The 17,169-nt window shown below is 33.5% G+C and overlaps 1 protein-coding gene across 1 annotated transcript; it reads right to left on the bottom strand.

The window, feature by feature from the left end:
• Positions 1-5,047: 5,047 nt before the first annotated feature.
• LOC107838913 (transcription factor bHLH130) lies at positions 5,048-7,810 on the bottom strand. Its single transcript, XM_016682189.2, has 6 exons — positions 6,915-7,810; positions 6,136-6,380; positions 5,869-6,045; positions 5,674-5,739; positions 5,496-5,564; positions 5,048-5,378 (listed from the first exon to the last, which is right to left on the bottom strand). The coding sequence occupies exons 1-6, from the start codon at positions 7,477-7,479 to the stop codon at positions 5,316-5,318; spliced, it is 1,185 nt and encodes a 394-aa protein (XP_016537675.1). The 5' UTR covers positions 7,480-7,810; the 3' UTR covers positions 5,048-5,315.
• Positions 7,811-17,169: the final 9,359 nt, after the last annotated feature.

The raw sequence follows: 17,169 nt of genomic DNA, 5'->3' as shown, positions 1-17,169 counted from the left end.
AAATGAATAGTAGCAATCACTTGAAAAAGATTAGTCATAAAACTCCAAAAAGGACCTACAATTATTTACTTTGATTTTGGTCAAATAAAAACGTTGCAGTTTCATTTTCAACATGAAAGTCTTTAGTAACATGTCGGCAATAAGCAATTCATGTAAGGCAACTGTTACTTTTCGATTCAGTCCAAAATACACACATTCCCGGATTTTCAATTTTGAGAAAGTATTATATATATTAAATATATTCACTAATAAAAATAGAAAACTTCGATCAAAGTCATTGAAGGTAAACCTTCTAAAAATATGAAAGTGACAATCTTTAAAACTAAGACGAAATATTTGTTATAACAGATAAAAATAATTTAACGATAATATATATAAACTTGTCCTTCGAGATGACTCAGCTAATTTGGAGACTGGTTATCCACATGGATGATCTGAATTTGATCCCCTCAATGTCTTTTGAATCGAATCTGTCACACAGGGCTTACCTAGTACAATTTACATTTCCCGTATGATTTGCAAACTATTATACAGTGAGAGATTTACCCAGTGCACACAAAGTGCTCATCACAGAATGCTCACCTGAAAAGCAGAAGCGATGACAAAGATTGTACCGGCTGCGGGTTGTTCTGGGTTCCAAAATAAGTATATATAGAGAGAGATACTTAAACTCAATTCCCAAATATAAGTTGAGAGAAAAATAGATTTGTTTCTATTGGTAGTGAGTCAGCAACAGCATATGCGTGTGGATGGGTTGTGTCCTGAACAGTGTGGACAAGCTTCACCGAACTAATAATAAATAAGTAATTTAATTAAAGTCATTTTTTATTTGAAAAGTTTTCCTTCACAAAAAAGAAAAGAAAGGAATTAGTCAACTGTACTAATCTTGAATTAATTAGTACTAATCTATGTCAATAATAATGTCAAACTATGTCAAAAGTATTTTAAAAAAATGCGACACACGCATAAACTTTGTTGTGCAAATCAACCAAAATCGAGTCGATAAGAGGGATTGATTGGATGGTAAATATCTTTCACTTTCAATTTTAAGATTGCAAAATCGAGCCACCAATGAATGAAAAAAGTGGAAGTTCATGGGGAGAGGTTAAAAAAAAAATCGAGCCATGATTTTAATTTATTCTTGATATCCTTATAAGAAGGCTATTAAAAAAATCATATCGTTATAGTAGAACTTATTTCGGAAGGATATTTATAGAGTTTAATCATAAATTAAATAAGCAGTATGATAACAAATGTAATTAAAAGGGTAAATTAGTTTAGATTCCAAATATTTTACACTAGTGATAAGTTGAATAAAGAAAATGTCATAAGATACGAATTAGGATTTTGAGTTTTATCATTTTTGAAAGGAAATCTATTAGATTCATGGACAAAATAACTATATATATTAAATGAATTTGATTAAAAAATATATAAATTTACGTCGAAGCTGTTGGATTCGATTAATTTATGCAAATGTTCTTTTAGGTCAATATTTAAATTTTGTTTTTACTTTTAAAAATTGTGTAAATATAATCCTTGAGAAATTACTTTTTAAGATAATGCTAGACACAAATTTATATCATGGTCTAGTATTTATAATAATTTATAAAATTTTAAACCGTGGTCTAATATTTTTTTTCATAATATTTTCATTTTTATTTTATTTTTTTAAAAAGAAAAACATAGTGAACTTTGTAATTTCTTTTTAATGATCGGTTGGAGTGAATTATAATCAAGGCTAAGAATCTTTCTTACCATTAAAGGAAAGTGTTAATATACTTTCCTTTTTCTTGTTTTGCTAATAATAATCTTATCCACTATTATGTGTATTGTGTGGATAAGAATTTGAAACCAAATTAGGAGCTTTCCTTGAACCCCACATATACTCTCAAACACGTTCTCTCTTTGGTCCAATTTTGTCATCAATGTGGAGTGATTTTTTGTTTAAAATAAGTAATAGTATATTAATTAGTAGCCTTCAAAACATCAATGTGATTGTGAAAGGCCGACATGGAAGGAAGCTACTAATGATAATTAGTTTTGTTATAAGTCAATCCATGACCTAATTATCATTAACTAGTTAGTTAATTTTGCTATCATCATTTGAGATCTAGCTAGATCTCCCTCTCTTAGTTTCGTCGAGGGCAAAGTCAGAATTTAAAGCTTATGAATATTGAACTTTGAAGTTTATATATATTTATTGTATTTTTAAGACATAGACATACAAGATTTAACCCAAAGCTATTGAGTTCAGTCGAAGTCGTAATAGAGACTCTTTATCTTCTAATCACATGATGGTTAAAGCTAGCTAAGTTTCGCTATGGAAATTGATTAAATGTGGCAAATTTATGGATGAAATGAAAGATCCGTGTAATGTGGGATGGTTGATTAATAATTAGCTTCACCTTGGCTGCTTATTTTGAACTTTGAAAAACTTTATTTTCGTTGGAAAGTACAAAAAGTAGCTCAATTGAATCTAATTCCATTTTGAAAAATAAATGAATTTTGAGAAGTCGACAAATAAAAGATATTACTACGAGTAAATTTCATCATGATCACTTAACTTAGTCTCTGTTTTCAACATAATTAAATTCATGGAAAATAAACTTCAACCACAAATAAAAATATGAAGAAACAACAATTTTATTGATAAACGATGTGGTTACAAATCTGTTCCTCCCTTGATTCTTCTCTCAATTTTCTCCGTAATACGAGGGCTATTAGTAGCGTATTTCTCGAACATAGTATGATCTCTTTATGAATATCCCATGATTTTGTGGGATATTCGAGATCCCGATCTTTTTGCGAATACCCATCAGTTTATGGGATATTCAAGATGTCTATTTCAGAAAATATGTTACCCTTTAAATAGATGGGATTTATGGGATATTCAAGATGTTTGTTTCAGGGAACGTGTTACCCTTTAAATAGACGGGATTTAGGGTAAAGCAGCCTCCTAGAACTCCAATAGAATTTGGATTCTTCTCAAAGAGTCCCACAAATTTTGTCTACAAATGCCCCCTACTTCAAGGCTTGTTGAAGTGTAGATTTGATGACGAGTCTTGAAGTACCAATAGAGTTTTCATCTTTATGTGGCCTCTACAGATTTGCAGATCTGATTTATGAAAGAAGAGATGAAGGATAGATTTGGTCCCACTAGGCGTGCCAATTTGTTTCCAACATAATTTAATTCATGGAAAATAAACTTCAACCACAAATAAAAATATGAAGAAACAACAATTTTATTGGTAAACGAGGTGGGTACAAATCTATTCATCCCTTGATTCTAAAAATATGAAGAAACAATAATTTTATTGATAAACAAGGTGGGTACAAATCTATTCCTGCTGTCTTGATTCTTCTCTCGATTTTCTCCGTTTCTCGAACATAGGATGATTTCTTTATGAATATCCCATGATTTTGTGGGATATTGAAGATCCCGATCTTTTTACGAATACCCTTCAGTTTATGAGATATTCAAGATGCCTATTTCAGAGAATATGTTACCCTTTAAATAGGCAAAATTTCGGGTAAAGTAGCCTCCTAGAACTCTAATAGAATTTGGATTCTTCTTGAAGACGCAAATTTTAGATGTCTACAAATGCACATGAATTTATTGGGACTTTTCAGATCGTTGATCCCGTGAATTTGTGGGTTACTGGAGATCCGATCTTTTTACAAATATCCATGAATTTATGGAATATTCAAGATGCATGTAATAGGAAATATGTTACCCTTTAAATAGACGGGATTTAGGGTAAAGCAGCCTCCTAGAACTCCAACAAAATTTGAATTCTTCTTGAAGAGCCCACAAATTTTAGATGTCTACAGTGTCTATTACACAAAATTCATTTTTCTTTCATTCATTTCACAAAAGTCATTTAACTTTGTTCCGGCCATCACAAAAGTCATTTAGCTCATCTTGAAAGTTTTACTATTTCTTAATTGCTTCAACTAATTAAAATTTTATATTGTGTGAATTTTATTATCTATCTTGATCAATTGGTAAGGTGGGGCTGCATACAATACACCCTCATGGTCTGACCCTTTCGAACCCTACGTATAATGAAAGTAGCTCTAGTGCATCGAGCTGCCCTATATCTTGATCAGTTGGTAACATAAAAATGCAGAAAGAAGGTGTTTTTGATGTGAAATCTCATCTTTAATGATGCTTCTTGACTCATTGAGTGCTCTCTTAAGAAAGTAGCTGCACTCCTTGTATCCAAGGAAAGAGTAGTCCACAAAATTTTCAAGAAGGATAGACATATGCATGTACAATTGAAAACTTTATCTACTTCTATAGAAATATCATACCAACCAAGTTATGTAATCATATCAATAACTACCACCCCAGCATATTCCACCAAGCAACATCATCCTCCATCCCACAAACACCCAAACAACAAAGAAAAGATTCATGTTCCCACTCAAACAGTGGAAATACAATGCTTATTTGCATAGTGCATGACCCCGCTAGAGTGTTTCTATGTGTATATAGAGAAGGGGTGCAATTATGGGGCCCATGCAAATGCGAATGGGGTTGCTTAAATAAAAAACAAAAAAACAAAAACGACAATACGATTCACTAAGCTCTACGCAAGACTTAGAAAAGGGTCAGATTATATTGAATCTATTATACATTTTATACGTAATTTTATCTTTGCATTTTGACAAAATATTGTTTGCACGATTAGAACTTGTGATTTTTGAGCCATTCTAACAGAACAATTGCCAATGTACTCTTTTCAATCGATATTATCTGTCTTTCAAAGTTTCTGTAGTCTAATCTAAACAAATTCGGTTTGCTAAAACGACTAGTATTTAGAATTAGAGCTAGTAACATTTTCTACATCCAAGATCCTTGAGCTAGAGCTAAGTTGCTCGGACTCTTCAAAAATGTCTACGGGTGCATGTCGAATCCTTAAAAAATAATGTATCTTTGAAGGATCCGACACGGGCGCGGCAACTTAGAGCTAGAGTGCTTACAGGGGGCCATTACAGAAACAGGAGGTAATCCATATTCAAGATCCTAATCTCAAGCTTGTTAGATCTCTCAACTAACACCATAGTCAAATTCCAATAAACAACATTGCATAATACAATAAGCATGTGCTCTATACATCTGGACTGAACACTAGACTGTTATTAGGTCTACTCAAACTCAATAATACAATTGAAAACTACACTTGCCTTATTGCTAATGAAATAAGTAAACCATATTTCCAGCATATTAGGGTAGAATGAAAGTAATTTTACTCTCTTCCCCCTTTCCCATCTAACTTCACCTAGTACTATCTGTACAGAAACCAAATTCATGTTGAATATTCCAGCTGCTTACTTGTACACGAGCATTTCGCCTTTTTATCGGTCAGTGTCTGCATTAAATAAGTGCAAATTTGGTGAGCAGATATAATAAATGTTGGTGAGAGATTGATTCATGTGAGTCCTTGATGGAGGAAAAAAGACTTTTTTTTTCTTTTCTTGGTTATTACCTGGACTTGTTTCTGAAGGTCTTTAATGTAATCAACTGCCAAATCTAACATATCAGCTGTGTTTGTTTGCTGCCATTTCATTAAGACAAGGAAACATGTGAGTTCCTCCTACCTTATTGTAGAAAAAAATAGATTGATACAATAAATTTCTATGAACACTAGAGTCGCAAGAATTTACCTTGTCCATATTTGGGAAAAGATCTTGCAGTTTTTTCATCCTTTCGCTAATCCGGGTCCGTCTCATCTACAAATTGTCAACAAGAAAATGAGAACTTTGCTTCAACTTAACACTAATAACAAGTTTTATCATAGTGTGCACTTCAAGTATAAACTTGATTGATTGGAAAACTAGGTAAACAGGACGGAATTTTACCCTCTCTGCAATACTTCGCGGGTGCGTAGCGCAGCCTCTTTTGGCACGGATTTTGCAAGGGACTGAATCTTGTTGAAACTGCAGGTATTTTTCTATGGCAGCCATCTCAGAAGATGTCTTAGGCAAGCTTAAATGGTGAGCTAAACCAGAAGAGTTGTAGTTTCTTGATTCATCACTCTGACAAACAAAACGAACATCAATTAGTAACAAGAACAAAAACGACAAGATCAACAGAAAGATCAAAAGGACAGAAAATAGAATAGCTACCTGATTAGTCATTCCATTGAAATTATTAGTAGAAAACATTTTCATATCACCATCTCTATTTCTCTTTAGAGAATTGAACGGAGAGTCGTTCCAAGATTCATCCTCAGCAATGCTAGGCATGAAGTTTGAGCTAGATGATTGGGCAGATGAGTAACTTATATGATTGCTGAAAGCATTAGCTGATGTACTTGCTTCCTTGTTAGTCCCTACACTTGCTCCAAAATTCCCAACTTCTCTCATAAATCCTGTACATAAGCAACAAAATCCCCACATTCTTGATTACTACTACTACATCAAAAACTATATCAAAGTAGCAAGCAAATCCATCATTCCGTACATTTCTAATCCAAAAGAATGATAAAAAGATTGAATCTCCAGTCTACTCCCAAATCAACCAAAAGCTAAATTGCCCAGACTCTTCACTTTCGATGCTGCACCCATGTTAGATTTTCCGAAAAAACACTACTTTTTTGAAGAATCCAACACCACCCACCAACATTTTTAACAAGTCCGAGCAACATAGACCAAAAGTTTCCTCTTCTTTTACCTAAATGATTGAGATCCTAAAAAATAACAATTAGCCAACTCCCCCAAGTACAAAAGTCACATAACCTACTACTGGTAAACAAAAGTTTAAGCCAATCAAACTACTCAAAGGCAAAAGCCAATCAATTTCATAACCAGGAAAAACCAATTAAGCACTTAAACATCAAGATTAAGCTAAATTCTTTTCATAAACTTAACAAACAGAAGTTATTAAAGAGCAAAATCCAGCATACCATTAAAGAATCCAGCTGGTGAACTGCTTTGTCTAATGAGATTAGAATTCCCTCCACTTTGCATTTGCACACCTACACCATATGTAACTCCACCATTCTCATATCTATTTTCATTCCCAAATTCCTCAGCAATCTCCTGCTTCATACAAGAACCAAACTGCAGCTGATTCTTCAGATCCCCAGTAGCACCATTATCACTGTTGTTCAACAGAGCCGTAAACATAGAATCCGAATCAGAACTCGATGACCCATCATGAGTAACAAAATTCTCACCGGAATCATTCCCTTCTCCGTCGAGAATTCCGGCGAAAAACGAACTCGGTGCTGACCTGTAGCTCGTTAACCCACCGGAATTATTATTACTACTATTACAATTATTACTATTATTCTGCTGATGATACGCTGACTGTTGTTGCTGAAAATATGCACTACTCATCATCTCTTTGCTCCGTAAGTAGTCTGCTTCAATCCCTTCACCATTCTTGAAGCTCGAAGCACCACCAACGGAAAACAAGAAGCTATTTAACTTGTCCATTTCTCTCGAAATTGGCTCTGAACTAAACATAATTAAGAAAAAATACTAAAGAATTCGCTACAAAAGCCGAAGGAGAGGGAGGAAAATGGTGTATGAGCTAGCAAGCATTTTTTTTGGGTGGGCTTAATTGAGAGAGCAATTTATCGAGCGGAAATGATTGTGATTGGTGGTGGTATAATGACGAAAATGCCCTTGGTCGATATTCCATTTTTACCCTTTTTTGTTTTTTTGTGTTAAAGGGTGTGAATGGTTTTTGATTTGTTTAGTAATTTAATTTTACTGTAATGTTTGATTTAATAATGAGTTAAGTGAAGGGTTATCACTTACCTTAGCTTAAGGATAAAGTGAGATTAGCTGTGTTGTTTTGTTGTCTTGTGTTTTGGGTTTAAATAGAAACGTAAAATGGAGATTTGGGAGCGTTCTTTGAGGAAGAGAAGAGGCAACATGTGATATTATCATTAGAAAAACTTGTAGTTAATTGTAGTAATTATTTACTTAACTTTAAATTTAATCTAAGCTTACTCAGTAATGAGACAAATAATTAGTGTTTTTCGAGAAGTAAAAGTTAATCCTCACCGTATCTCTCAATAAGTGGAATTGTATAAATAGTAAAATAGTTATTCCTCTAATATTGAGATTGTGAGTTCGAGTCATGAAAGAAACGAAAAGATGGTAGGAGTGAAAAAAATAGCTAATCCTCTCCTCCTCTCGATAAGAAGAATTGCTTAGATGATAAAATATTTTTTACCTCTAACTATGAGATTGTGAGTTTGATTTTATTAGAAAAGCAAAATAATGGTAGAAATAAAAATAAATAAAGGAGTTAATCCTCTCACTTGGATTTATTTAACATGTTTTTTTTTTTTTTTGTGATGTATGTATAAAAAAAATTATATATTTATATTTATATGTAATTTTACTTACAATTTTTTTAATTTTATCTTAATTGAAAGGAAACGTGTCAAAAAAGTATATCATGTTTTTATGTTTATAAAAAAAAAAATTAAATTATTTTATTTATTTTTGATGAAATCATTGATTATATAAATATCTATAATTTATTTTACATCATAAATATATTTATTTATTTGAAAAAGAAAGTTTACATATCCAGTTAAACATCATTATATAAATAGATGTAATTACATTGAAATCTTACGTGTTTATATACATACTATCCTATCTTCAATCTCAATTACGTTTGTAGATTGAGTTTTTCCAATAGAAAATAGAAAAAGAAAAAGATGCCAAAAGTGAAAACTCTATGATGATCCTTGTAAAGAAATATTTCATTTTATTCACTTATTGTTCTAGCCAAGCAATTATTAAATATAGTTATTAAGGGGGCCAAAGTTTGTTGTTGAACAGAAAAGATAATTTTCTTGTTTTCCCATTAAATAGCTACAAAACAAGTGTTGACTCAGAAACAGCTTACCAAACAAATCAGCAGAGTACCTGGATTTGCCAAAACCAGGTAGACAAACAAATTAACTTTTTTTAAAAAAATAGATCACATGTTTTCGATCATATTATAAAAATAAAAATAAAATATCCCTTTGGTCAAAATAGGGAGAATTTTCAAAATTTTGACTTCCCATAATTGATGACTTTTTTCTTAGTACTTATCTGCGAACTTTCTTGGAATGGAAAATTAAAGTTAATCCGTGTAACTTAAAAAGAAATTAAAAAAAGGAAACAAGATTATGTCGATACCAAAAAGTATTGGGAAAAGGCAAAAGTTCTAAAAAGTGAACAATTTTTATGCTATATCTTTTTTTGGGAATTTTATAAAGCTAAACCTTCGTGTCGAAGACTATGTTGAATTGTGTTTAAATGTGAAATTCGCCTAATAATATTTTTGAAAGTTAAAGATTTGTACGTAATTTTCTTCTAATTGATATTTCAATTATTACAGATGAAATTAATCAATATTTGTATATGTTGATGCCCAGATAGTGAAGTTCAGTATTTGAAATGTTGAATACTGTTTAGACTATGCTTTTTTTACCAACTAATTAATTACTTGGTATTATATTGATGCATGCATGAAACGGAGGTTTGCTTTTGAAATTACGTGTGCGTAAAAAAAAATGTCACTAAATTTTAAAGATAAGTTCTATATAAAAAGTGATGGTTAGATCAGGCGTGTTGGTCAGTGAAGAACTCTAATATTCAGTGATCTCTGTGGAGGACAAGAGCGCGGCGTGAGTTTGAGATGGTTTGGACATGTGAAGAGAAAATATATGAATGTCCCAGTGTTGAGGTGTTAGATTGATTGGTTGTGAATGGTTAGAGGTAGACCGAAGAATTATTTGAGGGAGGAGATTAAATAGGACATAACGCAGCTTCAACTTATTGAGAACATGTCCTTAGATCAGAAGCTATAGAGAATACGGATTAGGATAGCACATGTTAGTAGGTAGTCGAACATTTATCAGTACTTATTTAGTTATTCTTTCATTCTAGCACTCGTAGTATTACTCTTGTAGTTGCTTGTCCTTTTATTGTTGGTACTATTTGGTGTTTCTTGTACTTACAATTATAATAATGTTATATGTTATTGTTCCTATTTTTCAGAATGTTTTGTCATGTTATCCTTAATATTTTATCGCGATTTCTTCACTTTTATTATTTCTTTTTCCAAATTATTTTGATATACTTTTTCATTAAGTAGACGATCTATAGAAAACAACGTTTCTATCTCCATTGAGGTAGAAGATCTACATATACTGTACCTTTCTTAAATCACATTTATAAGATTACATCAAATATGTTGTTGAAATTATTCTTCTCATTTTAAGACGAATCAAAATGTTTGATAAAATTTTATTTTGAAACTTTCATTAGTCAAATTAAACAATCAAAGATGTAATTGGCATTTTTTTCATTTTCACGTTTCAAGACGATTAATATTATTCTAATTTCAAACTTTTACAACTTCAAATTACACAATCACGGAGATGTAATGTATAAGTTGACGTCTTAAATTGTGTATTTAGTCAGTCAAACCCGAATAATTTAAGGAACTAATTAAGGATCAACATCCTAATCTTTTCATTGTTAATTGACTTCTTGATGTTCATAATACCTTTACCAGTTTAGCATTTAATTACTGTTTTAAAATACTCATTGCTTGGACTTGAGATAAACTATTTGTCTTTGTCATGTTTAGACAAATTACATAGTCTACTTAGAGCATGTTTATGATTAATTAACTTTACGTATATTTTTTTAAAAAATGTCAACCCTTTTCTTCAAAATTAGAAATAGGATGTTTGGTTGTATAGTTGACTTTTAGCTTAGTTGACCATCTCCTTCATAATTTATATTTTAGTAAAATAAATATTGAGCATTAACTAAATCATTTCAAACCAGCTTCCCTTTTTTTCCTATAAAGCAAAAATAGGCAAAAATAGTGAGAACAACTCTTGTTGGCAATATTAATGTATCCCAAACCAACAACACGACAAAAGATGTGCCAGTATTTGGATAAAATCAATTAATGCAACCAACAAGGGTTACAGCGGAGTGGTAAGTACTAGTATTTTATTTTTAATCGGAGATCTTAGGGTTGAGTCTCTGACGTGAGAAAGCTTAGTTGGTCCATGATTTATATTTCATCTTTCGTTTCTTGTTCGTTTGTTTAGAAAAATCTATCCAACAATTCATATTTAATCGGGCTCTCATATAGTTACCGAACACCGCATAAAAATAAATAAATTAATGAAGTCTATTCATCTGAAATTTAAGGATCGTTTACTTTCGTGTGTTTAGCTTCTACTTAGTCTTATAAATTGGCTAATTCATCTTTTTTTTTTTTTTGATGCCACAAAGGGGTGGCTCAATTAAATTGATGACCAATATTAATTTTAATAAATACCTTAAATTAATTAAATTATAAAATTTTATATCTTTTATTTGATTCTTTTGAATAACACTAGTATACAAAGGAGGATATTTTTTCAATAAAAATGTAACAAAAATTAAAACTGTTTTATTTCGAATAATTCTGGAATACTTTAACTAGCAATAAGTGTATTTCCTCATTGACTAAGCTATATATGTGTACCATAGTTGTCCTTGGAAGTTGGAAGGTATTGGTCCAAAACTACATATTATAAGAAGGAATTGATGTCAAAAGTTGGCTCATTAATTATTAAGATTGATAACTAAAAATATTGAGTCGAGTAGCGTAAGTGGCTTAACACTACTAAACCACATGTAATTAAAATTATAAAGAGCTAACCACTTGACATAAATGGTCACAGCTCACTATATGACCCATCTATAGAACATTAAGCATCAAAAGCCACATAAAACATTTCAAAGGCAAAACTCAAAGGAGATACCTATAACCTACTTGAATGTGAATTAGATCGAATTTAGTAGCTTTAATTTAATTATCTATAACTTTCAAATCGAAAATTCGCGGCTAATAACTCATCTTTTTCATATGCGATGTATTTATACTTATAGGAGTACTTTACAGTACTATTTCCCATAATCTTGCATTACAAAACCCATCTACATAAGTTTTCCTTTGTTTATGTGAGGATAATAAGGAGCAACCCTTTTTAATTATACTTGCTTTTCATTCCACATGAGAATTTTGGCAATTAAAAGTAGAAAATATTTAATAATCTTTCTTGGGTAATTCTTAGTATGACTTGGCCATTCAAGATTATTGCAATATGAACAAGAGTTTGGTCTTTGGGTCAAATTTAATTATTTTTTTTTCTTATTTTTAAATCAAAATAAGAAGGCTTGGACCTAAAATTCAACCCAACAAAAGCAACAACTACCATTTCTTCTTATCATTCTCTTTCATACGTGACCCATTTAGAGATTGATTAAGTGAAACGCATATAGTTAGGTTGTGTTTGTTTTTATTAAGATGAAGACGTTTGAATTTGAATGCACATCTGAATGATTTAAATATTGTTTCTAGATTTAAAATTGAATGATTAAGACTGTATATTTTTCAGCACCTGAATATGCATAATTTATCTATTTATAAATATAATAAAAATACAATTCAAGTGGAAATGATTTGTAATGGTGACATTGGTGGTGGTAGTAATGATCGGTGTTAGTGATTAATAATATTAGCAGTGATAGTTGTGATGGTAAAGGTGATTGATAATGTAGTGATTCTCATGATGGTGGTGACAGGTAGTGTGGGTGGTGATTGTGAGGGAGAAGTCGGTTAATGTTACTAGTTGACGATGGTAACTGAAGAATGTGTGATAATAGGAGATGATGCTAGTTGTGATGGTGGATATGATTCATAGTAGTGATTGACCGTTCTGGTGATAGTGGATGATAACGGTGGAGGTGCTGGTGGGAAGAAGGTATGGTGATTAATGGTGTATCGATGATAGTTGATGGGTGTGCTAGTTGTGACTGTGGAGTTGGTTAGTATTAGTAATTGATTGCAATGGTGGTAGTAGTCGATAATGGTGGTGGAGGTGGCGATGATGGTGATGGTGATGGTAATGGATATAATTATAATGATAGAAGTGGTACGTAAAATAGTGGCTGACATAAGTTGTTAGTAGCGACGGTGGTGGTTGGTGGTTAACGGTGGTAATGGTTGTGACTTATGATTGTGGATAAAGTGGTGTTAGATATTATCCATACAAGAATATCTCTAAATGGTGTTAAGACATTGTTCTAAAATCTTAATGGTAAAGACCATTCAAATCAATCAAGTGTTTAAATCTTGATGAAAATAAATATACTTAATGGCCTAAAGTTTGAGTCATTTAGATTTAGACCTCCATTAATTACAAACATAAAGTCTTCGGGGCCGTTTGACAAAAAAATAAGTTATTTTAAAATTATTAATCCAAGGATTAGCTATCTCGAGATTAGTTATCCTATCCTCAAGAAAGGACAAAAGACAACACTACAATTCTGAAATAACTAATCTCAAGATAAGCTATCCTATGAATTTTATCCAAATCAAATGTGAAATAATCTTAAATTTAATCCCCAAACTAGTTATCTCTTATCCCTCGTACCAAACGATCCCTTAGTCACTAGAATGTTCATTTGGTAAGATCGGGGGGTGATAAATTAATTCATGAGATCATCTGTCTGGTGAGCGGGCTACTGATTTTTCTATTATTAGCTCAACTCATTTTAATTTATTCAGTTTAATTTAATTTATTTAACATTAGACTGATAGATATCTCAAATTAAAAACTTTGTGAAAAATATTTTTAATTTTTTTTAAAGTAGGTATCTTAGTAAATGGAGAACTTAAGGGACAGGTGATAGAGGTTAAGAGGACCAGTGATAGGTTAATGTCTATTAAGTTGGTCATTGGAGGATCTACGGTGAATGTTATTAGTGTGTATGCTCTGCAAGCAGGCTTGGGCGAGGAGAAGAAGAAGGACTTTTGGGAGGTTTTGGTTGAGGTGGTGAGAGGCGTCTCGAGCACTGAGAAGCTTTTGTGGGAGGAGATTTCAATAGGCGAATTGGGATTTTTCTTAGAGGTTATAATGATATGCATAGGAATTTCAATTTTGGGGAGAGGAATGAAGGAGGAGCTTCTCTTTGGAATTTTTATATGGCTTTTGGGTTGTGGATCGAACTCGAGCTTTCTAAAGAAGAAGGAACACCTTATTACTTTCCGTAGTTCAGTGGCCAAGACTTAGATAGACTTTTTACTCCTTAGGAGGGGTGATAGAGATCTATGTAAAGACCGTAAAGTCATACCTAGCTAGAATCTTTCGACCCAACATAAGCTTTTAGTGATGGACTTGGTAATTAAGAAAGATAGAAAGAAGAGAGTTGTGAAGGATCAGCTAGGATTAAGTGGGGTAGCTTGACACTAGCCAGTGCGTTGAAAATAAAAGAGAAGTTATCTACTATGAGGGCTTAGAAGACTAGAGGGGATGTGGATAGTATGTGGGAGACGACTTTTAGTTGTATCAGGGAGACTGCTAAAGACGCGTTGGATGTCTCGAGAGGCCGATCTGCCAAGCACTAGGGGGACTGGTGGTGGAACAAAAAAGTTAAAAGAAAGGTGGAGACGAATAAAGTGGCATATGCGAAGTTGGTGGAGAGCAAGGATGATGAGAAGAAACAGAAAAATAGGGAGGAGTACAAGTTAGCTAGGAAGAAGGCTAAGCTAGCGGTTACGTGGGCTAAGACAATAACTTTTGAGTGTTTGTATGCAGCTTTATAGGAGAAATGCGAGGATAAGAAGTTGTATAGACCTGTTAAGGCTAGGGAGCGAAGGATTCGTGATCTGGATCAAGTAAAGTATATCAAGGGGAGGATGCCAAAGTGTTGGTTGAGGAGATCCTTATTAGGAGGAGGTGGCAATCTTATTTTCATAGACTTTTGAACGACGACGGGAACAAAGACTTTGTGTTGGAGGATTTGGAGAACTCCAAGAGATTTTGCGATTATGGTTATTATAGGTATATCAAAGTGGATGAGGTTAGTGGTGCGATTCAGCAAATGCGTAGGGGTAGGGAGACTGAGCCAAATGAAATTTTGGTGGATTTTTCAAAGAGCACGGGTGGGGCAAATTTGGTGTGGCTGAAGAAATTGTTCAACATCATATTTAGGGCACTAAAAATGCCCAAAACCTGGAGATGAAATATGATGATTCCATTATATAAGAACAAGGAAGACATTTAAAGTTGCAACAATTACAGGGGCATTAAATTATTGAGTTATACCATGAAGGTTTGGGAGAGGGTACTAGAGTTAAGGCTGAGGAGGATCATGATCGTTTTCGAGAATTAATTCAATTTTATTCCAGTTTGCTCGACTACGAAGGTCATTCACCTCGTGAAGAGATTGATGGAGCAGTTTAGGGAGAAGGAGAATGACTTGCATATAGTGTTCATTTATTTTGAGAAGACATATGACAAAGTTCTTAGGGAGATTTTGTGAAGGTACTTGGAAGCTAGAAGGGTGCCCGTGGCATACACTAGGTCGATCTAAGATATGTACGATGGTACGAAGACTCGTGCAAGGATAGTAAGAAGAGATTCAGAGCACTTTCCTATTTTGACAGGGTTGTACCAAGGATCAACTCTTGCTCGTTTTTGTTTGCCTTGGTGATGGGTGTTTTGATGCGGCATTTTTAAGGAGAGGTGCCTTGGTGTATGTTATTTGTTGATAGTATTGTACTGATTGACAAGAATTGGGGTGGAGTTAATGATAAGTTAAAAGTTTAGAGACAGATCCTTGAGTCTAAAGGTTTTAGGTTGAGCAGGATCAAAATAAAGTACTTTAAATGTAAGTTTAGTAATTTACCGTAGGAGGGTGACGTGGTTGTAGAGTTGGATTAGAGGGATATTTTCAAGTATCTTGGGTCTATCATTCAGGGAAATGGTAAGATTGACGAGGATATCTAGCACCGTACTGGTGCAGCGTGGTTGAAATGGCGGCTCGCTTCTGGAGTCTTGTGTGATAATAAGGTGCCTCCAAAGCTTAAAGGTAAGTTTTACAGAGTGACAATCCGATCGGCTATGTTGTATGAAGCGGAGTGTTGACCAGTTAAGAATTTCCACATTTAAAATTTAAAGGTGTTAGAGATGAGGATATTGAGATAGATGTGTGGACTTCCCAAGAGAGATAAGGTGAGAAATGAGATTATTCAGAGGAAGGTGGAAATGGCTTTAGTAGAAGACAAGATGCGAGAAGTGAGGTTGCATTGGTTCGGGCATGTGATGGGGAGAAACGCAGATGCTTCAGTTCGGAGGTCTGATAGTGTCACGCCCCAAAATCCCATTGGGCCGAACTGGCACCCGAAGCCGAGAAGGCCCGGGAGAACCTGTTCAAATACCTGTACTTTCACTTATATGTCACCAAAAATTTGGACAGTACTTTGTTGCATATAGAAGGGTCTAATTACCTGTATCAGCACAACACGCACAAATATAAATATATCTAATACTTGGCCGTCGGGGCCACCACATATACAAATATAACATCACTATATAAAATTTCATGACTTTACCCTTCCTTATGTCTACAAAGCCTCTAGGATATACATGACATAACTAGGGTCGGGACAAACCCCCGCCCACACATGACTCCTGTACAATAACAAAACATAAGGGACCGACTCGGAAAGCTCCGAAGCAAACTGGAGCTCACCAACAATAGCTGTATGACCTGGCTCTTATTTATGCTGTGAATGAGCTGAAGCACCTGTGCCTGCAGCTTGAAATGCAGGTCCACCGTGAGGGACGTCAATACGAAATATGTACTGAGTATGTAAAGTTTTAAATAATCATATGTGGTATGGGGGCTCAAGAAAATCAGACGCAAGTGAATAAATCATAATAGAAGTGAACCGCACTTCATAAACACTTTTAGGATCATGTACATTATCTTATCATTAATCTGAATTGGGTTCTTGAATTCAAACACATTTGTGGAACGGTATACATTCGTTCATTTCATATTTACAATTATCATTCGCCATTACCTCCTCCTCCTGAACCTCCAACCACCTAACAATAATCAATACTGTACCGTACTGTGACCATTAGGATGCCCCCAGTACATATCAACTGTAATCATATCAAATATCGGGATCGGTCCATGCTAGGCTTAAGGCCCTGAGCTACCACCCACACGTATATCAAGTAACACACATAATAGATCTTTCCAATAACTTGGTTCAAATGCTTTTGAGATTATTACATTAGTGTTCATGCCAATATAGTACCTTTGGAATAATGATAC

The sequence above is a fragment of the Capsicum annuum genome, chromosome 1, assembly GCF_002878395.1.
Source record: "Capsicum annuum cultivar UCD-10X-F1 chromosome 1, UCD10Xv1.1, whole genome shotgun sequence".
In the NCBI taxonomy this organism is placed as follows: Eukaryota; Viridiplantae; Streptophyta; class Magnoliopsida; order Solanales; family Solanaceae; genus Capsicum; species Capsicum annuum.
The sequence above is the reverse complement of the archived record's forward strand: the minus strand, read 5'-3'. Positions and strand labels throughout refer to the sequence as shown.